Raw genomic sequence first — 27,636 nt, forward strand, 5'->3', positions numbered from 1 at the left:
CAATATAAGAAACATTAATCACTTTAATTAAAGAGAAATAATTATTTCATGTTGCATGAGATCTCATGCAACATAGACAAGATGATGGGGTCTACCATTTAAAAAATAAAAATAAAATAAAAATAATGAATCCCACTGTTTTATCTCTATTATATGACATAATTATCTCCTGTAACATAACAAACATTAATCACTTTAATTAAATAATGAAACTGGTTTACAAGAATCAAAACTGGTAACCAGCAAAAAGACATGTTGCACCCAGACTACTCAAGGTACACTGTAGAACTCTCCAAACTTTTGGGCCTTGCTGTAGTTGTGGAATAAAAATTGTAATACAGTGGGTATAATACATAAACACTTACAAATTTGGGCCTTCTTTTGAGTTTTGAACTCTGCCATATTTGCAATTGAATTCTTCCTCAATGTCCATAACAAATTTGCGTCATGGAGATTTTATCAATCTATAGCGTTACCATGCTAAATTGGATTAGTTTAATTTCTCAATTTCTGATCTAGGGGACATGCTTAGTTGATTAATTTAGGGAGTGAATTACTAAATCATCTCTGGAAAGTTTAACATAGCTTGCTGGGATTATAAAATTTAGGCTAAAATGTAAGTTACTCCATTGAATTTTGACCATGTTTCAAATGAGGGGGGATATTTTGACTACCAAAAGTGTCCACTACCACCTTACTACCTATCAAATCATCATTGGATCAAAGAGAGAGAATGTTAAAAAGTTTTTGAAAAGAGAGAAAATGTTAATCCAATGATGATTAGATAGGTAGTAAGGTGGTAGTAGAAACTTTTGGTAGTCAAAATAACCTCCCTCGTTTCAAATTACCCCCTTATACTTTTAATTATTTTATTTAACTCCTTGTACTTTATAATTGTTTCAAATCAACAATTATGTTAAAAATTTTACAAACGCTGATAAACCTCCTCACATGTCCTAAGCCCCAAATCTCAAAAAAAAATTCTCTCTTTTCTTTTATGTTCTCCCATCTCTTATTAAAATTTTCTTTGGATATTTTCTCAATAATTTGGGATGATTTTGATTTGGATCAAAGAAGATTAATATGTCTCTTTTCTTCTACATTCTCTTATGGTCTCTATTAATACATGTTAAAATATTCTATAAACACGTGTTTCTTTGGATTTTGAATGAATGATTTGATTGTGCTCACGACTCAAATTTGCTTATTCTTCAACATGTAATCACTACTCACTGATTTCAACATTTTTATAAAAATGATTTCTTTATTATGTAAAAAAATATATTTTTTCATTAAACATTGTTCTATGGACTTCCCTTGGATGCAATACAAGGTCAAAAGAAATAATCTCTTTCGTTCAAAAATAACATGCACCTCTGTATCTTGTATCTGTGAGTGTAAACATTTAGCTTATTCTTGTTATTTTGTTTTTACCACAAATCAAATAAATAAATAATGAAGAGCTAAACACTCATATTTTAGGAAGCCATGGGTAATCAAACTTACATCCATAACAATAGTTAGAGGTTTCTAACGATGATTGTTTTCCTTTTATAGAAGATGTTAACATGTATTAAGAGAGACCACGAGAGAATGTATAAGAAAAGAATCATCTTAATGCATTTTTTTTTTACTACCAAATCTAAACCGTTGATTTCCGTCAATCTAACGGTTATAATTTATTGAAAATTAATAATTAATTAATAAGTATGATCTAATAAATTATAAACGTTAGATTAACAAAAATCAACGATTAAGATTTAGTAACAAATAACAGTAAAAAAATTAATAAGTATAATCTCCCTCTTGCTTCAAATCCCAAAATACCCACATTTTAAACCCAATAACCCACGACCCGAAAAATACCCATGACCCAAAATCACTTATCACCGGAAAAAACAAAATCCCTAAGTCAGTAAGTCCCTGAACGGCTATCTCGCCTTGCGCGACACCGCCTTCTCCTCCCCTCCCTCGTGCGACCGACGTCTGCGACTGCTTGCCATCTCCCGCTTCTGCTACGGACGACGGAGGCTCTTCTGCCATCTCCCTGCGTGAAACAACCTTCTCCTCCACTCCTTCTTGCACAAACCAAAGGTGTCTCACTCTGCGATTCTGCCATTCTGGTTCTGATTGTAGTTTTTGGAAGATATTTGGTGTCTTTATACATTTTTTCAACTGTCCATAACATTGGAATTTCAAATTTTTTATTCCTGATCTATTCTGCCATTCTGCGCGTATTGTGATTGTTATGGACATTGCCTTAATGGTACTGTAGTGGTTTGTGGTGCTGATTTATTTGGGGTCTTCTTAGGAAATTTTGGAACAGAGCCAAATAGCCAATTTTGGAACATGAGTTATGTGTCTTATGACTTTTATATTGTGTAATGAGTTTGATAATTGACATCAGTTATTTTACATGCACATATATGGTTGAAAGTAATTTTGTATCTTAGGTAGTAGAATCTTGCGATCCGTGTTGATCCCGTGATGTTCGATCCTACCATACCTTTTTGATCCTGCGTAGAATCTTGATCTTGACAACATTGGTGCTGTGCCTTGGTGTCCTATATTTTGGACATTGTCTTTGTTCGTGTTGTGTACGGTATCTGTATCTGTGTCCGTGCTTCATAGGATTTGGAAGATGAATGCAAAAGTACATGTTTGCATATGCACTGGATAGCCTCATGAGTTTTGTATTTACTGATGCTTTATGCTTTGTTCAGGGTTTCCAGTGATTTCAACTTCCATCTTATGGATACTGCCTCTTACATATACTTCTGAATGTCTCTAAGGCTCTTAAGCATGAACAATAGCCTTATTTTGTTTGTTTAAAATGTCTTCATGCTCAAATGCACAGTCAGCTAAAGTTGGCTTTGCCATGAATTCAAATGCACCCTCTTCTACTGACAGCCATGAAAGGACTTTGAAACCTGAAAAGGATAAAGAAGAAGATGAGGAAGAAGAAGATGAAGATGCAGATTTTAATCCTTTTCTTAAAGAAACTCCTTCACAAGAAGCATCTTCAAGTTTGAGCTCTGAAGTTGATGGTTTGGATGGTAATGTTGTCAATAGTGGTCTATCTGTGGGTACGAAGTTACCAAAGCTAACCACTAAGGAGAAAATCTGTACTGTTTTAGATTGTCAGCATGGTGAGGAGGAAATTATTTTACAATCATCAGGAATGATCTCTCAACTAGAGACTAATCAGGAGAGGCACACTAACTTAACTAGTGCGACTGATGCTAATGGTTTTAGGACAGGAGAATTAAGCAACACAAAAAAATCCCGGAGTCCTATAATAGACATAGATAGCGAGGATGCTATCTGTATGCGCACCAGAGCTCGTTATTCACTTGCAAGTTTTACTCTTGATGAGCTGGAGACTTTTCTTCAAGGGACTGATGATGATGATGACCTTCAAAATGCTGATGATGAAGAAGAGTATAGAAAATTTCTAGCTGCTGTATTGCAGGGTGGAGATGGTGGTGATCATTCAACTCATGAAAATGAAAATCTTGATGACGAAGATGAGGATAATGATGCAGACTTTGAGATAGAGCTTGAAGAGTTACTGGAGAGTGATGCCGATGAGAATGCAGCTGTACAAACCCCAAAAGTGAATGATGGAGCTGGACGACGACCAGAGACTAGGCAAAATAAGCGCCAGAAGGTCCCTTCACAGTGTGAGAAGAAAACATTAGGACAGGTCAAGAGGCCACTGCGGCCCATTTTGCCTAGTTGGCTTAATGGATCCCTTGCTTCGGGGAAAGGTTTGATGCCTGAAACTGCTCTGAACTTTCAATCTTCTGCTTCAGGAAATGGTCTTGTCAATGGGTTTACTCCCCAGCAGATTGGCCAATTGCACTGTTTGATATATGAGCATGTGCAACTTCTTATTCAGGTATTTTCTCTGTCGGTTCTTGAGCCTTCACAAAAACAGATTGCTTCTCAGGTTCAAGGTTTACTTTTTGAGATGCTTCACAAACGTGATGAAGTATTAGTTTCGAAAAGAGCGCCATATCCTAGTATTTGCTTCTCCCCGTCTTTTGCTTGCTCATCTGTGTCCTATGGAATCTCCAAATTTGTCCCAGGCCAGTGCAACATAGAATCTGCTTGTACACAAGATGCACAGAGTATGTGCTTTTCTCAATCCAATCAGAGTTTTTCTGAACGTTTGAATGGGCAAAGAAGTTGTTTTCAAGATACTGAATGTTCTTTCTGGGTCCCTTTTGTAAGAGGTCCTATACTATCTATTTTGGATGTTTCTCCACTTAATTTAGTAAGAACATATGTTGACGACATTTACTCTGGTACGTCATATCAAAGATTTTAAGCTTTCTTCTTGCTTTTCCATTCTATATTGGTTCATAAGAGTTGACTTTTACATACTCAGGCATTGGTTTGTCTTGTAATTAAGGAATGTATAATTGTGTAATTATTATAGATTTGTTTTTCCTTTTATTAGACAGATTATGATAGGACAGATTATGGAGAAATTATGTTACAGATTATAGGTCTGATTTACTACTGATTTGTTTCTCTAGAATTAACTCTTTATTTGGAAAGCAATTATTCTGACTTGTCTACATATTGCAAACCTATCTACATGATTATTCAAGCAGTAATATACACATTGCCTCATTTTTCAACTGTTTGAAATTCCTTTTACAGCTTCCCAAGAGTTTCGAAAGCGATACATTGAATCTGGTTGTGACTCACGTGTTGAAAAGGAACCTCTTTTTCCTTTTCCTTCATCATTTACTGAAGCTAACACTCAAGTTTCGAGTGGAACCATCTCTGGAGCAGTCAATTCAGTCCCAACTTCATCTTTTCAACAACAACCTAAGAAAACATTGGCTGCCATGCTTGTTGAAAGTACCAAGAAGCAGTCAATTGCTTCGGTACCAAAGGAAGTTGCAAAGTTAACTCAAAGATTTTTGGCCCTGTTTAACCCAGCATTATTCCCACACAAGCCACCCCCAGCAGCAGTTGTAAATAGGGTACTTTTCACTGATTCGGAGGACGAGTGAGTTGCATGCCTCCCCTTTATGCTAAGCAACTGTATTAAATGATTTACTGTAACAATGCTCGATCTTTATTCTGTTTACTTAAAATTATCAGTCATTATATATTTCCATGTTCACATGTGTATGAATATAGGTGTAGCCTCGAGGTATAAAGTCTTGAAGAAAACTTTGTTAGAGAAGTCAATATAAAACCACTAAAGTGGCCTTCACTTAACAACTTGAGTTTTTAGGTGAGATAGTTGTTTAATATGGTATCAGAGCCAGTGATCAAATGGTCACGAGTTTGATCCTCATCACCTCCATTCTTCTAATAAATATTTAATTGTGGAATTTCTTAGCATGGGTAGGTGTGCCTGTCCATAATCCACCATTCAAGTCCAATGGGTTATTGTGTGAGGGGGTGTTTTAGAAAAGTCTAATATGAAACCATTAAAAGCAGCCTTCACTCAACAGCTTGGGCTTTTAGTGAGATGGTTGTTTAATAAAACCCATTTGAAAGTAACAATGGTAAATAATGGAGTGCAGTAGTTAGAGTACTGAAGAATTTTACTAATTTAACTTCCAATACTACCGTTTTAATTTTATTGGTATTGAAATTAGTTATAGTACTGCAGGTTAAAATTATAAATGACCATCTTAAGAAAGGGGAGAAGTGTTCCACTCCATAACCCCCAAATTAGACGTATGAATATTTGTGAGTTTGAGTTCTGTTGGAGATATAAAATCAATCTTGGAGCTTTCACTTATAAGCTTAAGCTAAGGTGAAGGCTCCAATTTTGGCTTATATGTCTAACAAGTTCCCTTCTTTAACCTTTTCTTCCATTACTTAAAAAACTCCCAAACAATGGGTTGACTTCCATTTTTGACTCCACTGCATCCATCCATAGTATAAGAATAGAGGCTTTAGAAGTTGAATTGGGTGATTTTGAATAATTTGAAGATATGATGTTTCTGCTTATATTGATCAAAATGGGGATTGTTCTTTTGTAAGGTGCAATAGCTTGTACTAGGTAGTGGAGTATTTATATGTTTTTGTTAAGTTACAAGGTTACAGCAGTAATGTATTATTTGCTTCGGCATTTTTTAATAGAAGAAATCTTTAGTAAAAAAAAAAAGCAGGAACAAAGGTAGAGGATAATATATTTTCTTATAGTGAAAGACATTTATGTTGACATTTTTTCTTCCTATGGATGTAGATCATCTCATGTTTCCCTTGAATTTGATGCTCTGTGTTTTTTCTTTGCTATTTATGAGTCCTATGTTCAAGCATGTATATGCAAGAGAAATGACTCGCAATTTTGAGTCATTTTAAATAATTTTTTTATAGTATTTCTTTTCTTTGCTGATGCCTCCGTTTTTTTGGTGGTGTTTTTCTGGTTGGACACCTTATTTCTTTTTCTTTGTACCCTTCCTACTCTTTCCTTCTAATGAGGATCATGAAATAAATTAAATCAATACAGAAGTGATCTTTCTATATCTCTCTTCTCTGTTTCTCAACTCTTTCTCTCTGAAAAATTCCCTCCATTGCTGGGAATGGAATCGAGATTTGAAGCCTAGAGAGTTATGTAGAATTTCTGAAGAGTGGCCTGCGATCATAGATCTCGACTATCTGAAACCAAGAAAAGTATGGATGGGATTGTTGGCATCAAACAATTTCTTGGACGGTGGATGCAGAAACAGGGCATCAAGTAGGAGGATGACAACATCAACGAGAAACATGTTCACGGTGGGGTTCCACCTCCTTTGGACATGTATTTAGGGAACACATAGGATTGTGGGTCAGAATGCGACCGTGAGGAATAAAGTTCTTGGTAAAAAAAGATCAAGTTACCCATTTAAAGGCAGTGATCCTTTGGGATAGATAGCAAGGACTGATTTTTTTTAGGTGTATGTCAGTCCAACCAGAATTAAAGGTTACAGGAGAAGACATGGAAAATTATATTGATAATAGTTGATTCAACTGAAATACAACTCATAACAGTAAAATAGAGCAAGAGTACAGCAACAGGTATGAAGAACTGTAAAATAACAAGAAAAAGGAAAAGATATTCCAAGAGAATTCGAGAGCTCCTGGTCTCTCCCAAATCACCTAAGAGGTGCCCAAAAGTTCCCAGTCCCAAAGATCCTGAATGTCTTTCCATGATCCCTTTTTATGCAACAGAATTGTAGCTCTAGAAGCTTCCCAACATTGCACCACATCAGCCATATCATAACCGTTTCTCCCACTAACTGAATGGTGAATTTGTGCTACTGACTCAGCAAGTAATAATGGAGATAAAGATCTCCTATAACTCTCCCTACAATGCACCTTATCTTTTTTGGTCTCCCTAACAGTGTAGCAGATCAAGCCTCCAGATAAGGTGTGATTAGCCTTCATTAGCATGGATGGAACTGCTGTACACTTGTTTTCATATTGGCAAAAGACAACCTATCTGTCTTGGAAAGACTTTATGGAAGCATATTGATTTGAAGATTTGGTGGACAGAGCAGGGCCAATGTCTACAAAAGGCTGACTACTCTGCAATAGATGGGTTCTATAAAGGAGTATGTCTAGGAGTTCGAGGAGTTCGTTGCATAAGCTTCTGCGACATTGGAAGTGCAATTGCTAGGGGGCCTACGACAAGAAGTGAAGTGCAGAGTTACGACTCTTCACCCCAAGGAAGAGACAAATGCCATCAATATGGCTAGAGTAAGAGGAGCTTTGAGCTACCAGAAGGAGGAAAGGGTTTGGTTCCCAATTTTGACCTCCGATGTCAAGTTCCAGCCACAATTCAGGAGTTGTGCCTCAAGTAGGGTCGATTGGGTCAGACCCATAGGGTTTATCCAGCGTGATAAATGATAAAGGGGAAGACAACGTGCGTCTCTGGAGTATCCCACTACTCAGACAAGGGTGTGCAAGGAGGGAGTAGAACTTCAAATCTGATAGCAGCAATGTGGTCAACCTTATGGGCCGATGCATAGGTGCCCAGGAAGGAGCTTGTGGACAGAAGACGAGCAACTGTATGATAATGGGAAGGTTGTATGGGTAGATATGCCAGGGGACGAAGCTATGGGTGCTGCTGGGGAGGTGGCAGAATAGACATGTTAGAGACTGGCATTTTACTAGGGTAGGTTCTCTTGTCCCCAATGCCCACCTTGGGAATAAGATTGAACTTCAAGGGGATGACATTGATAGGTCCTAACAAGTAGGTAGTTAGTCTAGTTATGGAAGTGAAGTGATTGGGCCGATAAAGTTGTTAAATGTAGAGAATTGGCTTAAATAGTAGGAGAGGGTAGAAGAGAGACATGCAGAGTTGTTGTTATTGAAAACAGAGCAATGACTTGTAAAGAGGAAACCTTTGGAAGGAGATTTCTCTCCTTTGTTCTTTGTTTGTGATTTGTTAAATGAAACAGAGGTGTTCTTTCTCTCTGTCTCTTCTCTGTTTCTCGGCTCTTTCTCTCTGAAAATTAAGACTCTATTTTAAGGATCCAACACTTTGTTTCATTTGTTGGAGCTTAGAACCTTTTTTTGATTCATTAGTAATTTCTATATAAGCTTACATATTGAATTCCCTTTCACTTCATAGTTGTCTTTGATAATCTGCATATTTTGGATTTAGTACTAGTTTTGTTCTCATTGCATATGACAAGCTTATGGAGTTCACATCTCTTCCTTATGATTTTTTTGTAGATTACTAGCCTTGGGGATGATGGAATATAATACAGATTGGAAAGCAATTCAACAACGTTTTCTTCCCTGCAAGTCTAAGCATCAGGTGATTACTATTGCAGGCTACTTTCTTTTTTGTAAGGACATTTTTTTGGGTAATTTGATTTACGAAGCTTCTTCATTCTATTTTTGTTACTATTATGTTCTTGCTTGTGATACAATAGATAGACCGTCTTTTTTGGCACATACATGTACATTAAGTTTCTGTTGTACACTTTTCTTGCTTAAGATATTTTTTTCTAATTTGTGAGCATTCTCATGTAATATAAAGAAAGAGATTGATACGAACCTTGGGAGAGCCTCATCCCGGAAGCTAGTTCATGAGGTAGGAGAGCCCAAAGTCCATATAAAGCCCACACTAGAACCTTATATTTCCAATGTGGGACTCCAAGTCCCATATCTTGGAGTAGGATCATAATATTCCACCATGCTCCGCAGTCCCGGCGTCCAAGTAGGCTAACTTTGCGCTAGTATTTTACTAGCTCTGGGCGAGCACTATTATGTCAGTGTCACCACCCACGCCGCTCGATTACAACTAGGAGACATAGTGGAAGGCTCTTATACCAATTGATACGAATCTTGGGAGAACCTTACTCCAAAAGCTAGCCCATGAGGTAGGAGAGCCCAAAGTCCATATAAACCCCACTCCAGAACCTTATATTTCCGATGTGGGACTCTATGTCCCATACCTTGGAGTAAGATTGTAACACAGACCTATATATGTCTATAATAATTTAGTTCAGCAATTTCATTATGGTGGTCAAGTTTTGTTGCCTATCTAATATGATATGGAATGATCTGGTTACAGATTTTTGTCAGGCAGAAAAATCGTTCTTCTTCGAAAGCTTCAGAAAATCCAATAAAGGTAAATCTATATACTTAATCCTATATAATGAAATGTCATTGATATGTCTTTTCTTATTTGTGTTTGATTGCTGATAGAATAAAATTTTGAAATCAAAGTATATAAGAACATTGTTTGTGGTTGTAGTTAGGGGTGTCAAAACGGGTTGACACGACACGAATTTGACACGACACGAATACATAACACGACACGAATTTTTATTCGTGTCAAAATCTTCAACACTGACATGACACGGATTTTTTGCGGGTACTTAAGATTAAAGAATAATTGTATATTGAATAATCACATAGTGTATTACAATGTACAAGAGCTCTCTATTTAAAGAGACTAAAAGACCTAATAGGTTGAGCTCATACGATGTGAGACTATATATATACTGAACTATTTCTACAACTATTCTAACACTCCTCCTCAAGCTGGAGCATATATATTGTAAGCACCCAGCTTGCCACAAATATATTCAACCCGAGGACCCCTAAGAGCTTTAGTGAAGACATCCGCGAGTTGATCATTGGAGTTGACAAATTCCATTTTGATTTCTCCTGACTGAATCTTTTCTCGAATGAAATGACAATCGATCTCTATATGTTTGGTTCTCTCATGAAATACAGGATTAGAGGATATATATAGTGCAGCTTGATTGTCACAAATGAGAGTCATGGGTTTTTTCTGTTCACAAAGATGGAGCTCCCGAATCAACTGCTTTAACCAGATTAGCTCGCAGGTAGCAACTCCCATTGCACGATACTCGGCCTCTGCACTAGATCGGGCAACAACAGTTTGTTTCTTACTTTTCCAAGAAATCAGGTTTCCTCCAAAGAAAACACAATAGCCTGAAGTAGAGCGCCTATCCGAGGGTGATCCTGCCCAATCGGCATCTGAATAACCACAAATTTTTGTATTTCCCTGATCTGAATATAATAAACCTTTCCCTGGTGCTCCTTTGATGTAACGAAGGATCCTAACAGCAGCATCCCAATGAGAATCACACGGAGAATCAAGAAACTGACTAGCGACACTAACAGCAAAAGAAATGTCCGACCTAGTCATAGTGAGATAATTGAGCTTCCCAATCAACCTCCGATAACGTCCAGGATCAGATAATGGTTCTCCTTGTCCGGGTAGTAATTTGATAGTAGGATCCATGGGTGTGTCAACTGGCTTACACGCCAACATACCAGTCTCTTCTAGGATATCCAAGGCATACTTCCTTTGACAGATAGAAATGCCCTGTCTAGATTGTGCTACCTCAATTCCCAAGAAGTAACGCAGCTTTCCGAGGTCCTTTGTCTGAAATTGACTGAATAAATACTGTTTTAACTGACAAATTCCAACTTGATCACTCCCGGTGAGGATGATGTCATCAACATAGACTAACAAATAGATGCACTTATCAGGAGATGTGATCCTATAAAACACAGAGTGGTCAACTTTACTGCGAATTAAGCCAAACTCCTGAACAGCAGAACTGAAGCGACTGAACCATGCTCGAGGAGACTGCTTGAGACCATATAAGGATTTGCGAAGACGACACACCTTCCCAGACTCCCCCTGAGCAACAAAACCCGGTGGTTGCTCCATATAAACTTCTTCTTGTAAATCACCATGAAGAAAGGCATTTTTGATGTCAAGTTGAAGGAGTGGCCAGTGACGAATAGCAGCAAGAGCAAGAAATAGGCGAACTGACGCCATCTTAGCGACCAGAGAGAATGTATCGCTATAATCAAGGCCGAATATTTGAGTAAAACCCTTTGCAACTAGGCGGGCCTTGAGTCGATCAACATGGCCATCAGGTCCAACTTTCACAGTAAACACCCAGCGACAACCAACTGTAGACTTCTGTGGAGGAGCAGAAACAAGGTCCCAAGTGCCATTGGAATGAAGTGCAGTCATCTCATCAAGCATCGCTTGGCGCCACCCTGGATGGGAAAGTGCTTCACCTGTGGTCTTAGGAATAGAAATAGAAGAAAGACTAGAAACAAAGGTGAAATGAGGTGAAGAAAGACGGTCATAGCTCAAAAAAGTATAAAGAGGATAAGGGTTACGAGTAGTACGGGTACCTTTTCTTTGAGCAATGGGAAGAGCCTCTGGTGAAGGATCCGGAGAGGAAGAAGCAACAACAGTGGGTGATGAGTCAGCAAGAGTCGAGTCGACAGGAGGCATAGTTTTGCGACGCTGATAGGTGAGAAGTGGACGGTCCTCAGGTATAGAAGCAATAGGTTGCTCATTTGGAATAGAAGCACCTGCAGCTGGCAAAGACAAGTCAAGAAAAGGGACAGGAAGAACATGATCAACCTGTGACAACTGAGATGGAATAGAATTAAAGGGTTGTTGATCAAGAAAAGTGACATCAGCGGAAACTAAGTAACGCTTAAGATCAGGAGAATAACAACGATAACCCTTTTGAAGACGAGAATAACCAAGAAAGATACACTGAAAGGCTTTGGATGTTAACTTATCCTTACCAGGAGTGAGATCATGAACAAAACAAGTACAACCAAAGACATGTGGAGTTAGAGGATAAAGAGGAACATCTGGAAGCAATAGGTTATGAGGAATGTCATTGTTGAGCACAAATGAGGGCATGCGATTGATGAGAAAACAAGAGATGAGTACAGCATCTGCCCAGAAGTGAAGGGGAACCTGCATATGAAGAAGAAGGGTACGTGCAGTTTCAATGAGATGTCTGTTTTTACGTTCAGCCACCCCATTTTGTTGTGGAGTGTGAGGACAAGTAGTTTGATGTAAAGTACCTTGTGTGGCCAAGAAATTAGAAAAATCAATAGAAACATATTCCTTAGCATTATCACTACGTAGAATACGAATAGAAACACCAAATTGAGTATGAATCTCAGTATAAAACTTTTTATAAATGGAAAATAACTCAGAACGATTTTTCATTAAATAGACCCAAGTGCAACGGGAAAAATCATCAATAAAGGTAACGAAATACCGAAAACCTAAAACAGACAAGGTACGACTTGGACCCCAGATATCTGAATGAACAAGAGAAAAAGGGGCATCAGCTCGTTTATTGACTCGACTGGCAAAAGAGGAACGTGTATGCTTCCCTTGTTGACATGACACACAATCTAAAGACTGAAGACCGGATAAAAGAGGAACCATTTTCTGCAACTTCGAAAGACTTGGATGACCGAGGCGACTGTGGATAAGTTGTGGAGATTCTGTGAGAGAGAGTGCCACTGAAGGACGAGGCACATCCAGATAGTAAAGCCCCCGTGACTCACGACCGACTCCAATCATTTCCCCCGTACCCGGATCCTGCACAGAAACAGAATGGTTAGAGAAAGTAATGGTGCAAGTGAGGGAGTGGATCAACTTACTAATAGAAATTAAGTTATAAGGGATGCCAGGAATGTAATAAACAGATGTCAAGGCCAAGGTAGAGGTCGGACGAGCTTGTCCAATCTCACGAACTGGGGCTTTGGTTCCATCCGGAAGGGTAAAAGAAGGTAAATGATCAGAATAAGTAAGAGATGTAAAAAGTTCCTTATTACCTCAGAGATGATCGGTAGCACCTGAGTCAAATATCCAAGTGCCAAGTGATGTAGAATGAGAAACACAAGCAACGGGATTACCAGTATATGGTTGAGACTGAGGAGAAGCCTTCTTGAGAAGAGTTTGGAGTGCAGCATAGTCCGCAAGTGAGAGAGAAACTGAACCAAATGATGCATTGTCTGACTGAGCTATATTCGCAGCAAGAGAGGTAGAATCCTTCAGTTTGGAAGATGTAATGGGCCCAATATTAGTAGAGATGATTCCTGAGGAAGTTTTGACAGGAGGACAAGGAGAGTTAACCTCCGAGAGATCAGTGGACGCTGCTGCCATTTAAAAACAGAATATAAAAGCCGTAAACGAAGGCAAACGATATCCAATCAAGGAGAACCACGCGTCTAAAGTGAGACCCACAAAGAACCAAGCACAGATCCAGAAAGAGGAGAAGAAGGCGAGAAGTTCTGTCCAAGAACGGCCGGAAAAATCCACCGGAACAGTGCACACGCGCCGGTTGAAGGTGGCGCGTGAGCACCACGCGCAGAGGAGAACGGCGCGTGGATGACGCGACGGTGGTCGGACCACCACAGAACTGGTCGCCGGGATGAGACGGTCCTGATCGCAGGTAGTCTGGGCTGAAAACTCGCCGGAACAGTGCTCTGGTGGCCTGAACAGTGACGAGCGGCGGTTGTTGGCGGCCGGAAGTGGTTCCGGTGGCCTGAACAGTGACGAGCGGCGGTTGTTGGCGGCGGGAAGTGGTTCTGACAGTTGAAGAAACAAGCCGGAGAGACACACGGCTTAGAGAAAAACTCGCCGGAAGAATGCACGGCAAAGTAGAAGAGAACACCTAAGCAGTGGGCTTAGGGTTTTAGCGGAAGCGGATCCCCAGAGCGAAAAAGCTCTGATACCAACTTAAGATTAAAGAATAATTGTATATACTTGAAAAAGGGTATTCTGATATATTTTAGAATTGTGAAATAATATGATACAAAGAGGTCTCTATTTATAGAGACCAAAAACCCTAATTCTTGACCTAATGGGCTTGGCCCAATACAACAAATACTAATAATAATAAAAGACCTAATATTTACAACACTCCCCCTCAAGCTGAGGAATAGATATTTATCATTCCCAGCTTGCTAGTAAGTTCTTGAAATCTATCTGAAGGAAGTCCCTTTGTCAATAGATCAACTAATTGACGCCCAGTGGGAATGTATGGAGTGGTAATCAACCCGCTATCAAGTTTCTCTTTGATGAAATGGCGGTCGACCTCAATATGTTTAGTCCGATCATGTTGAACTGGATTATGAGCTATACAAATAGCGGACTTATTATCACATAGCAGCTTCATAGGTCCCTCACATTTTATTTTGAGATCATCAAGTACAATTTTCAGCCACAGTAACTCACAAATGCCTTGAGCCATAGCTCGAAATTCAGCTTCTGCACTTGATCTGGCAACCACATCTTGTTTCTTACTTCTCCATGTCACCAAGTTACCGCAAAGAAACATGCAATAACCAGTGGTAGAACGACGGTCAGTCACGGATCCAGCATAATCAGCATCAGTGTAGACTTCTAAAGAGAGATTACCATCACGTCGGAATAACAATCCTTTACCAGGAGTAGCTTTAAGATACTGAAGAATTCTCTCTACTGCCTGCATGTGTTTCTCCTTTGGATCGTGCATAAACTGACTGACAACACTAACAGCATAAGCTAGGTCTGGCCTAGTATGGGCCAGATATATCAATTTTCCAACTAGCCGTTGATATTGTCCTTTATCAACTGGAGGACTCTCCTCTTCAAAGCCTATCTTGTGATTCTGCTCAATAGGAGTATTAGAGGGTTTACACCCGAGCTTCCCTGCTTCTTTGAGAAGATCCAAAACATATTTCCTCTGACTGATAAAAATTCCTTTGCTTGAATGAGCTACTTCTATCCCTAGGAAATATCTTAGTTTCCCAAGGTCTTTGACTTCGAACTCAGAGGCAAGTCGTGTCTGCAGAATCTGTCTCTCCACAAAATCATCACCTGTGATAATAATATCATCAACATATACAAGGAGCACAGTAAGCTTCCCATTTTGGGAGTGCTTGAAGAAAAGAGTGTGATCTCCTTGACTCTGTCTATATCCTAAGGTCATCATAACCTTAGTAAACCTTCCAAACCAAGCACGAGGTGACTGTTTCAATCCATACAAGGCCTTTTTCAATCGACAAACTTTATTTTCCCCCTTCACAGAATCAAAACCAGGCGGGATTTCCATGTAGACTTCTTCTTCTAACTCACCATTGAGGAAAGCATTTTTCACATCAAATTGATTTATATCCCAATTGTAATGGGCAGCAAGGGACAACAAGATTCTTACTGTATTCATCTTTGCAACTGGAGCAAAGGTTTCTTCATAATCAATGCCATAGGTTTGAGTGTAACCTTTGGCGACTAATCGAGCCTTGTATCTCTCAAGAGTGTCATCAGAATTATATTTCAGGGCATAAACCCATCTGCACCCTACTGCTTTCTTTCCGTTGGGTCTATCAATAACCTCCCATGTTTTATTTTTCTCCAACGCATTCATCTCCTCTTGCATGGCTTGAGCCCAATTCCCATCTTTCAAAGCTTCATGTACTGATTTTGGGATTGAAGTAGAATCTAGTGCTGAAACAAAGCTTTTGTGCTGCACAGAAAGATTAGCAGAGGAAACAAAATGGGAGATAGGGTATTGAGTACAAGAGGGACAGGAAGAACAAGTTTTCTTGGAACAAGATCTTTTTCCTTTTCTTAAAGCAATGGGTAAATCATCTGAAGCAGTAGTAATGGGTAAGTCATCAGAAACAGTAGTAATGGGTAAGTCATCAGACGTATTAACATCATGATCAGAAATATGAGATTCAGGACTTACCACTGGTTCAGACGATTGAGGTTGCTGTTGAGGCAATGTGGGCTGTTTCCTTCTTTGATATACCAATTCAGGTGTCACAATCTTCCGTATCTCTGGTGTATTTGATGTATCAGTCATAGGAGGATCAGTCACAGGAGGATCAGACATAGACACATTAGGAACAGGAACAAGAGGAAGAGACACTGACACAGGTGAAGAAGTAGACACTGAAGATTCAAAGAAGGAAGGTGATGAGTCTTCTGGTGAATTATTCTCCCCCTGAAGATGAGGACCTTGGAAAAAGGACTCAGATTCCTGAAATGTAACATCCATAGAAACAAAAAATTTCCGACTTCCAGGGTGATAGCACTTGTAGCCCTTCTTATCAGGAGCATAACCAAGGAAGACACATTTAAGAGCCCTAGGATCCAATTTACTGCGATGCTGTTTATGAATATGAACAAAGACAACACACCCAAACACTCGAGGAGGAAGACTTTGCAAAGTTGGAACAGAAGGAAAAAAAGAAGTCATGGAGTGAATAGGACTTACATGATCGAGAACCCGAGTGGGTAGACGATTGATCAAGAACGCTGCAGTAAGAATGGCATCTCCCCAATAGCATTTGGGTACATGTGTTTGAAACAGTAAGGCACGAGCAACTTCAAGAAGGTGACGATTTTTCCTTTCAGCAACCCCATTTTGTTGAGGGGTGTCTACACAAGTAAGTTCATGAATCATACCTTGATTTTGTATAAATTGGGAAAAAGAGTGATTGACATATTCAGTACCATTATCTGTCCTTAGTCTTTTGATATTTTTACAAAATTGAGTCTCAATCATTTTATAAAATTGAAAGAACAGTTGTGGTACCTCAGACTTTTCACGCATTAAGTAAACCCAAGTGGCACGAGTGTAATCATCAATAAAAGAAACAAACCATTTATTTCCAGAAGAATGAGGGACCTTAGAAGGACCCCAAACATCAGAATGAATAAGATCAAAAGGTTCAACACTCTTAGTAATACTAGAAGGAAAAGACACACGATGATGCTTAGCAAATTCACAAACATCACAATGAAAAGACTCAACAGACTTAGACAAAAACAATGACGGGAATAAAGATTTGAGTAAACTAAATGGAGGATGACCTAAACACTTATGATGCAGCCAAATTAAAGAATCAGCAGTTGATTGACCATGAGACATGAATGTGTGATCTATTACTTTATTTGCGGGAGATTGTGACACCAGATAGTACAGCCCACCTTGCTCTTTAGCACTACCAATCGTCTTCCCTGTGGCGAGATCCTGAAAAACACAATGGGTAGGGAAGAAGGTTACAGTACAATTCAAATCTTTTGTAATTTTGTGAATAGAAAGAAGATTCGTGGAGAGTTTAGGAACATGAAGAACATCCTTAAGATGTAAGGACTGCTGTAAGTTTATGTCACCAGAACCCGCAACTGATGTATGTGAGCCATCAGCTATGGATATTGTATGAGTTCCAATGGTAGGATGATAAGAAATAAAGGAGTCAGCACAACAAGCCATATGATCAGTAGCACCAGAATCAACAACCCAAGAATGTTTAAAATCATTACATGAAGAAATGAAAGAATGAGTTTTGGAGCTCATACCAGTCATAGCCAAAGCACTTGTATCAGATGACTTACTCAGATAATCAAGAATGGTTCGGAGTCGTTCCAACTCATCTGGACGAAATGCAGATTGGGTCTCATTAGGTGCAGGGGTTATTTCAGAAGAAGTAAAATGCGCTTGACCACGCATCCTTGCCATCTTTTCTAAGACAGTTTGCTTTCCATAAAGGCGAAAGCATAAATCCTTGATATGACCTGTTCTTTTACAATAAGAACACCATCGATCATTTCTCTTAGGTCTAGAAGAGGTACCATCATAAAATTTTGAAAAAGAACTCCTTTGAGAAGAGGCCATACTGCACAACAAATGGTCAAAGAAAAGCTCCAAGAAGCCACAAAATCACAAACAAATACTAAACAACGTCAGATCTGACCGGAACAGTAACACAGCGGCCGAAACAGTAACACAGTGACCGGAACAAATACCAAACAACGTCAGATCTGGTCGGAGGCAAGAAATTGGTGAAAGAACAAACTCCAAGAAGCCAAGAAATTCTGAAAAAAATACCAAACGATGTCCGATCAAAGTAGAGAGCACAGATCCAGAACCGGCTTGGAGAGACGATCAGAACCGTGGTGGTCCGCGGCCGAGAACCACCGTCACGCGCTGTCACGCGCCGGTGAAGCTGGCGGCGCGTGGGATTCACGCGCAGAGACAAGGGCGGCGCGTGGAGGCGCGTCTGACCTCCGATGGTGCTGGGTTTTTCAGGCGAAGGTCGTCCGGCGAGCGCGATGGTTTCTGTGGCTGTTCGGAGTGAAGAATCCACCGGAAAAAGGTTACAATCGCGATGAACAGGTTCTGTACGGTGGTTCTGTACGTTGATTCTGTGAACGTTTGTTTCTGGTTGTGTAATAGACAAGAAAAAGAAAGAGGAACAGTGAAGCAATGGTCTTCTCGGTCCAAGAGGTCCCCGGAAAAAAAATTTCCGGTGGCGGCTGATGGCAGCGAGAGACGTGAAAAAGAATAGAAAGGTTTCGTAGGCGCGGAAGCAGAGCCCTCTGGATCGAGAGCTCTGATACCAACTTGAAAAAGGGTATTCTGATATATTTTAGAATTGTGAAATAATATGATACAAAGAGGTCTCTATTTATAGAGACCAAAAACCCTAATTCTTGACCTAATGGGCTTGGCCCAATACAACAAATACTAATAATAATAAAAGACCTAATATTTACAACATATATTGAATAATCACATAGTGTATTACAATGTACAAGAGCTCTCTATTTAAAGAGACTAAAAGACCTAATAGGTTGAGCTCATACGATGTGGGACTATATATATACTGAACTATTTTTACAACTATTCTAACACGGGTTAACACGACATGACACGAATAACACGCAAAATAGGGGTCAAAACGGTAATTGACAAAAAAAAATTAAAAAAGATGGTTCAAAATTAAAAAATAATAATAGAAAAAATAAAAATAAAATAATTAAAAAAAATATGGGTCGACACGAACACGAATACCTCAACACGAACACGACACGAATTTTTTACGTGTCATTTTTCCTAACACGAACACGACACAAATTTTTTTACGAGTCAACCCGAACACGAATTTTCGTGTCGTGTCACGGGTCGACCCACGTGTCATAACTTATATTGACACCCCTAGTTGTAGTACTTTCTCTCCTCCTTTCTCTCTTACCCTCTGATTATGATATATAAATTTGAAATTGTTAGGTGAAGGCCATATTAATGGTTATATATTCTATTTCTCGAATAGAAATAGTTGTGCCAATGCTTTATAACTTTTTATACTAGTGTTTTTTTGAAAAGAATATTTTATTCTCTTCTTGTATTGCGTGTCAATTCCCTTTCCTTTTGTTTGAATTATGAAATCCACTGAGACTGTAAAATATAACCTCCTAAAAATAGGATATTGAGTTTATAGGACAAATAAAAAATATACACCCAAGAAGGAGGATCTTCTTTCAGTAGTTGTGCAGAAAAAATATGCATGAGGCAGCCAAATGGGGTTGGCTTACCTCCGCTTATGGCAACGACATGACTTGGGTTCTAATATAGGAATTCCCTGTAGGTACGTGATTTGTAATTCCACTATAAATCTTCACTGTGGTTGGTTATTTGCCTGTCCTTGGAATGGGGAGAGCCTCTCCTCACCCTAAACTTCTATTCACCAAAGAAAAAAAATGTATCAGGCAGACTTGGATCTGATATCACCAGGACCAAGTTAAACCCAAATGAACTTGCCTAAAAAATATCGTATCTTTCTACTCTCTTTCCTAATCACTAAAATATTGTATCTTAGCATGTAGGATCATTGCTAAAAGCCAATCGTCATGCATATACATCTTAGTTATCTGATTCATGGCTGTCAAATCATGAATTGGAATTTGGAAGTCCAATTGTCTGAATTGTGAATTGAAAATTTTCATCTTCTTGGTAAGAATACATGATTTGATTGTTCAAAGTGAAAAATATCAACAATAAAGCCAAATAAATCATCGTTTACCTGAAATTTGTAAGTCTAAACTCAAAAGTAATTTGAGATCAAGTCATATAGTCAGTCATGTTACGATCGGAATTGCTAATGAGGGACAACCAGCAACTTGGAAAGTTTATTCCAGAAGGAATAAACCCAAAGCAGCAGGTCAGTTGAGGGCATTAGTTAAGAGTGCTGGGAAGTTAGCTACTGATTTTAAGTCAGGGCATTAGAGAAGTAGGAGGGAGATAACAGATAGTTTATATATGGTTCATAATTGCTATCGATAGTCACTTTTGGAGATTTGTTTGTTAACTGAAATATTCTCATTCTGAAGAGATTATTCCCTTTTGAAGAGCTTTGCTCTTGTATTCATAAGTATCAGCAACAACGAGTTCCATTCTTTCTCTCTTCTCATCTTTTTCTCTCAATCTTTCTGACTTTAATACTGTAAGACTCTCACCCTTAATCCAGAGTTGTAACACATCCTCCCAGAGTTATTGTTCAAAAAAGAAAAAAATATCAACCTAGAAAAAGTGAAATACAAAAAAAAAAATGAAATATAAGAGAGGTGGGCTTAAAAGGGTGTCCAACGTATTTGTAGTTTGACAAACTGCCCCAAATGCTTATAAGTCACAGGGATGCTAATGAAACAAGTATATTCCTTAACAGAAAACGGTTAAAAGGCATTGTGCTTTAGCCAGATTGTATATGCAAGCTGTATTTATAGAATATATGGAACCATACTACGATTTGATGCTAGCGAACACCTTTTTTTGAAAAAGGGAGTCACATCTAATCACATATCATAGTGGCCAAAATCGTAGTCAGATTGGTTTCTTTATGGCTAGAAGAGAAGATAGAATTTCTTGTGTCGACTGTAAGGTCTACCCTGGAGAGTGTGTCGCTACGCAACATAAGCTGGTAGTCCTAGAAGTTTGGTTCAACAAAGTACTTACAATGAAGAAGAGGGCTCAGAACCTAAGTATAAGATGGTGGAAGCTTAAGAAGGGAAAAGAGAGAGAGTTCAATGAAAGAATGTTGCACGAAGGACCTTGGGAGTTTGATGGAGGAGCAAATGCAATATAAAATGAGATGGCTAAGTGTATTCAGAATATAGGAAGGAGGGTGTTGAGAGAAAGCAAAGGAAATGGATTTCATACAAAGGAAACATGGTGGTGGAATGGAGAGGTGCAAGAGGCAACATAAGAAGGAATGCTTCTTTGCATAAAAGTCCCAGTGAAGAGAACTTGCAAAAGTTTAGATTGGCAAGAAAAAATGCAAAGAAAGCAGTGCGAGAAGCTAGAGACAAGGTTTTCGTCAATTTTTATAAAAATCTTGGGAGCAAGGATGGTGAAAAATGTATATATAAACTTGCAAAAATAAGGGATAAGAAAAGTAAAGACCTCACCCAAGTTAGATGCATCAAGGATGAAAATAAAAAACTTTTGGTGAGAGATAAAGATGTAAATGAAAGATGGATGAACTACTTCAACAAGCTGTTTAATGGGGATGGCGATACAAGCGAAGTGGACTTGGAGGATGCTTATGATGATTTGAATAGAAGATTTGTGCGCAGAATTAATACACATGAAGTTAAGGAGGCTTTAAAGAGGATGAAGACTAATAAGCCTTGGGACCTGATGGTGTCCCTATTGAAGTGTGGAGAGGCCTGGCGGTGTGGCAATGTAATGGTTGACCAATCTTTTCAATAAGATTCTTCAGACAAATAAGATGCCTGATGCATGGAGGAAAAGTATGATTGTGCCTATTTACATAAACAAGGGAGATATACAAAATTGTTCTAACTATAGAGGCATTAAGCTAATGAGCCATACTATGAAGTTGTGGGAGAGGGTTATTGAACATCGCTTGAGGAGAGATACCAAGGTTTCTGTGAATCAATTTGGATTTATGCCAGAAAGATGTACCATGGAAGCCATTTTCTTGATGCGACAATTAATGGAAAGATATCGAGAAAAGAAGAAGGACTTACATATGGTGTTCATAGATCTTGAGAAAGCATATGATAGGGTTCCAAGGAAAGTTTTATGGTGGGTTCTGGAGAAGAAAAAAGTACCATCAAAGTATGTAAAGGCAATCAAGGATATGTATGATGGGGCTAGTACATGTGTGAAAGCTTGTAACGGAATATCCAGTTATTTTCCTATCACGGTAGGTGTACACCAAGAGTCGGCTCTAAGTCCTTATCTCTTTGCCTTAGTTATGGATGAACTAACAAAAGATATTCAAGAGGAAGTGCCATAATGTATGCTTTTTGCAGATGATATTGTGCTTATTGATGAGAACAAAGATGGTGTTAATAGAAAACTTGAATTGTGGAGAAGCACATTGGAATCTAAAGGATTCACATTAAGTCCGAGCAAGACTGAGTATCTGAAGAGTGAGTTTTCTCTGGTAAGAGATGTAGACCAAGATCCCGTGCATCTAAGTGGTCAAGAGGTACCCAAGAAAGATGCTTTTAGATACCTGGGATCCATTTTGCAAAAAGGTGGAGAGATTGATGAGGATGTAAATCATAGAATCAGAGCAGGGTGGATGAAATGGCGTAGTGCATCTGGGTTTTTGTGTGACCGCAAAATCCCCCTTAAGTTAAAAGGAAAATTCTATAGAACAACAGTAAGACCTGCAATGCTATATGGAGCTGAATGTTGGCCAGCATATAGACAACATGAGCATAAAATGGGAGTAACAAAGATGAGGATGTTAAGGTGGATGCGTGGTTATACGAGGATAGATAAGATAAGAAATGAAGATATTCGACGAAAGGTAGGAGTACTACCGGTTGCTGAAAAGATGAGAGAACATAGATTGAGGTGGTTTGGGCACGTAATGAGAAGGCCCCTGGATGCTCCCATAAGAACAAAAGTTTGTTACCAAGAGCTCAACACAAAAAAGGTAGAGGTAGACTGAAACTTACTTGGGGGAAGGTAGTAAAACAAGATTTAATGGAGTGAGATATAGATTGACGGACGGTATGCCTTAGAACGGAATGGAGAAAAGTTATAAGAATAGTGGAGGGTTAGACCCGTTGTTATTCTTATGTTCCAGATGGTCCCTTTTTAGTCATTTTCCTCTTCATTTTCCCCTCTTCTTCTTTTCCCTTTCTTTTTTACTTATATATATATATATATATATATTTTATTTCTATTTTTATTTTTATTTTTTCAACCTTTTTGTATCTTTTATTTGGGTTCATCTACCACTGATCCCAATTAATTTGGGATAAAAGTGTTGTTGATGTTGATGTATTTGCCTGATTTCTCTATGCAGGCAGTTCGAAGAATGAAAACCTCGCCTTTGAGTGCAGAGGAGATAGCATGCATTCAAGAGGTAGTTTATTCAACAATATCTTTGGATTTGAAAATTTTCTGATTGATAGCATTGTGACTTGCTAATAATGTATGACAAAAAATACACAGGGACTTAAGATTTATAAATTTGATTGGATGTCAGTATGGCAATATCTTGTTCCACACAGAGATCCATCCTTGCTTCCACGCCAGTGGCGTATTGCCCTTGGGACTCAAAAGTCATATAAGGTAGACGCATCAAAAAAGGAAAAGCGAAGATTGTACGAGTCAAAAAGACGAAAGTTGAAAGCTGCTTCAGTAGAAAGTTGGCAAGCTATATCTGATAAAGAGGTTTGTTACTGTCTGTAGCTTAGAAGCATTGTTGAAATTTTATAACTCAGGTCTTTCCTGTGTATGAGATGCCATTATAGTCATCTTAATTGTTGCTTTTGCTAACTGCCTGCTTGGCTTATGATGACTAACATACGGATACTCAATATAGAGTTTTAATTTATCTTTATGCGATCTTGGCTCATAAGTTAAATTCACCACAAGTATATAAGAATCTATAAATAATCAGAATGATGTTGGTGTGCTTGTAAATCTACCAATATATATGTTTTCCAACATCTCTTAGTTGTGTACTTGGCGTGTGTGAAACAGCCTCTCACCTCTACACCGGTTAGTTCATCAATCAATGCAGTGGACCATGGCCTATGGCTTAGTTTGAGCATTTAGTTTTTTCTATGGGTCATTGAGGATTGAAATTCACAAATTTTTACAGGTTTTTTTGGAAATTGTTGCAGGATTTTGAGGCGGAAATTGCTGTTTCAGAGAATTGCATGGGTTGTTCAGATGTTCCATACGTCCACCAGGCATTTCTGGCAGATTGGAGGCCAGACACATCTACTCTTACTCATTCTGAATGCATTTCCTTAACATCTGGACAAGGAAACCTTGCTCATGATGCAATTTCACAAGAGGATATTCAATTTTATAGAGGCATTCACAATTATGGTTTAAGTGGAAAAGTTCAACTTCAGAATGGTAATCGGCCTTCATTTCCATCTGTATCTAAGCTTCCCCAGCTTTTTCATACTACATCTGATTTAAGGAGTGGCATAAAAGGTACTCCTAATGCCACTAAACCAAGAAACCCGTACTACTGTCGGCCCTATCGGTCTCGGAGGGCAAATAATGCCCACTTGGTGAAATTAGCACCAGACTTGCCCCCTGTAAATCTTCCTCCATCTGTTCGTGTAGTTTCTCAGACTGCTTTTAAAGGATTCCCGTGTGGAACATCTAAGATTTTCCCTCCTGGAGGTGGTGTCACTGATTGTAGAAAAGATAATTCTGAGTCTCAAATTCCTTATGGTGAGAAAATTAAATTCATTCATCCAGTTAAAGGTGCAAGACCTGTGCTGCAAGACAGTGTGACTGGTTCCCTATTAGAAAGATCTGAAACTGTTGAAGGCAGATCTACTGTGGCAGATAAAGGTACTTGTACTGATCTCCAGATGCATCCTCTCTTGTTCCAGGTCACTGAAGCAGGCAGTGTGCCTTATTATCCATTGAAATTTAGTTCTGGCACTTCTAGTTCCTTCAGCTTCTTCTCAGGAAGCCAACCACAATTAAATCTGAGCCTCTTCCATAGTTCACAGCAACAAAGCCACATTGATTGTCCTAATAAGTCCTTGAAGCCAAAGGATCCTACTTTAAGGTCAGGAGGCATTGATTTTCATCCACTTTTGCAGAAATCTAATGATACACAATCACAAACAAGTTTTGATGCTATTCAGGCTGACTCACTGGTTAATAGTGGTGTGCCAGCTATAGCCAATAGATCTTCTGGCCTTAATGACAAGTCCAATGAACTTGACTTAGAGATTCACCTAAGTTCTGTATCTGGCAGGGAGAAATCTGTGAAAAGTAGACAGTTGAAGGCACATGATCCAATAGGGTCTAAGAAAACTGTAGCAATTTGTGGAACAGCAATGAAACCTCAAGAGAATAGTGTTTCATATCGTCATCAGGGTTATAAAAATCCTTCTGCTAGCAGTTGCGAGATTGCTTCAAGTGCCCCTTTGGTTGTTCCTAATGATGACATCACCAGATATGATGTAGATGATATTTGTGATCAGTCCCATCCCGAGATAGTAATGGAGCAAGAAGAGTTAAGTGATTCTGAGGAAGATGTTGAAGAACATGTAGAATTTGAGTGTGAGGAGATGGCTGATTCTGAAGGAGAGGATGGCTCTGGTTGTGAACAAGCTCCTGAGGTTCAAAATAAGGTAATTTGGTTTATCTTCTCAGTTAGCTTTTGGTTTTCAATTGAGTGTGTGCACACACGCGTAGCAAAATTTAACAACGATGAGAAATAAATTTTTCAAGTTTTAATAATGGGAGAACTAACATAAATCTTCTCTTATGTAGTTTTCTTTTTTCTTTTTTCTACTTCAGTCTTCCAAAAATGAAAATAGAAAGTGAATAGATTTGTATACCAAAATTTATATTGAATTACCAATGTCTAATTTTGAGTATGGGTTTTCATTAGTTATTTTACTATGTGGTCCTCACTCCTTACTATGAAACTTTACTTGTTTGTATTGACTTAAACTATTTAAGATAAAAACTAAAAAGTACACTTTTTGTTTGAGCCTTGCATTGAGAGGACATAGTTCTATTTCCAGACTGCTCTATCCATGTCTTTCCAAATTTCCGTTATTTGCTTGTCCCTTTGCGGACTGCATTTTGGTTGTGGTGGCTGCCGCAACCTTATCAAGCCATGATTAGGGACCGTATCAGGCCGTAATTACAGACCACATTGGCTGTGAATAGCCCGCAATGCAATTTAAAACCCTTTTTATATCAGTCAATCAGTGGCAACATGATAACCCTTTTCTTAATCAGGCAAATTTAATATCTAGGTTATCCTCATCAGGCTCTCAGCTCTTCTGGTGAAACTCTAAAGGCCTAGATGATCCCATTGTTACACATGTAACTTTATCTCCCATCCTTCACAAAAGCTCTGTAGTTTATAGATATGTTTTTCACCTATCTATTACCTATTTGTTTTTGTTGCTTCTTGGTTCATGATCATTTGATGCATTATGTGCCAATCTTATTATTCTCATGGACTAGAACCTTTATGCTAGTTAGTGTTCGGTCATTTTTCTTTGCTTTATAGTCCCATATTATGCTGAGATTCAACACCCCATTACTTTTATTTGATGCTTATTCATGTTCTCTGTTAATTTCTCAAAATATATTTTTTCTTCTCTGATAACCTTCCTTTTTAACTTTGTTCTGTTAGGAGGTCCCATTGTCTTCAGATGAAAATGTTGCAAATTATACGACTTGTATGGAAAAACCATGTGAACCAAGGGCCAATTCTGATGCTCAAGTTGATGATAGTCTCCTTACAAATAATACTACACCAAATATGGCTTATATTAGTGAGGGAAAGGATGACAAAAGTAGTTCTCCATGGTTAAGTTTAGACTCATGCACAGCCGATAATCCTGTACTCTCAAAGACCATGCTTCAACCGGGTACATCTGGTGAAGCTCCTGCTTCCAGGAACTTAACAATTGGTAAAGCAGTCGCAGAGGAGAGACCTACCATAGACATGGTACAGCCAAGCCAAGGTCCGCATGCGTTTAGCACACCACGAAAACCCAGGAAGCGTTTTGGCAAATCAAATGCAAATTTGAATATAGGATTGACTGTTGAAAGATCAAGCCATGACGGTAATCATGGAGATGGTTGATTGAAGTGTTCTGGCAAGTGGAATGCTAATAGTATTGACTGTTAAAAGTTAAAGCCATGATGGTAATGATAAAGATGGTTCATTGATGCACAGTCTTTACTAAACTGACTTTTTGTTGTTCATGATGGTACCTTTGGCATCTAATATTGTTGCAATCGCTGGATGGCAGGTAATCAGAGCTTAGTTGCAACAGGATAAGGAAAATTGGCAGTCCTTTTTCCTCCCTCCCTTTGTCCTTTAATGGGACTCCTTTTTTGTAGGTACTCCGCCAAGAGCTGGGATTTTATATTAAAATTAGTGGCAAGGGTTCAAATTGATATTTAATCTTTGTAAATATGTTGCTAGAGGTCAGGGGCAAAATTGATGTACGCTCATGTTCACTGAATATAATGTACAAAAAAAAGTTCTACTGCGGCCGTCCATTGCCTCCTAGTGGTGGAT

General features: G+C 38.7%; 1 protein-coding gene across 3 annotated transcripts; it reads left to right on the forward strand.

Annotated features, from left to right (window-relative positions):
• The first annotated feature begins 1,979 nt into the window (after positions 1 to 1,979).
• LOC133284003 (uncharacterized) lies at positions 1,980 to 27,636 on the forward strand. Of its 3 annotated transcripts, none has more exons than XR_009747850.1 (10): positions 1,980 to 2,094; positions 2,724 to 4,310; positions 4,672 to 5,026; positions 8,698 to 8,782; positions 9,545 to 9,601; positions 23,407 to 23,466; positions 23,556 to 23,777; positions 24,233 to 25,717; positions 26,740 to 27,257; positions 27,365 to 27,636. XR_009747850.1 is itself a non-coding variant. In XM_061480942.1 (9 exons), exons 2-9 carry the CDS (start codon positions 2,834 to 2,836, stop codon positions 27,193 to 27,195), a joined length of 4,197 nt encoding a protein of 1,398 aa, XP_061336926.1. In that variant the 5' UTR covers positions 1,980 to 2,094; positions 2,724 to 2,833; the 3' UTR covers positions 27,196 to 27,636. The 3 variants fall into 3 exon arrangements, 1 of the variants encoding a protein (XP_061336926.1); XR_009747851.1 differs by having other exon boundaries at positions 2,724 to 4,133; XM_061480942.1 differs by having other exon boundaries at positions 26,740 to 27,636.

Source organism: Gastrolobium bilobum, unplaced genomic scaffold, assembly GCF_033153095.1.
Source record: "Gastrolobium bilobum isolate Gb01-03AN ecotype WA unplaced genomic scaffold, APGP_CSIRO_Gbil_v1 utg7102, whole genome shotgun sequence".
NCBI classification, from domain to species: domain Eukaryota; kingdom Viridiplantae; phylum Streptophyta; class Magnoliopsida; order Fabales; family Fabaceae; genus Gastrolobium; species Gastrolobium bilobum.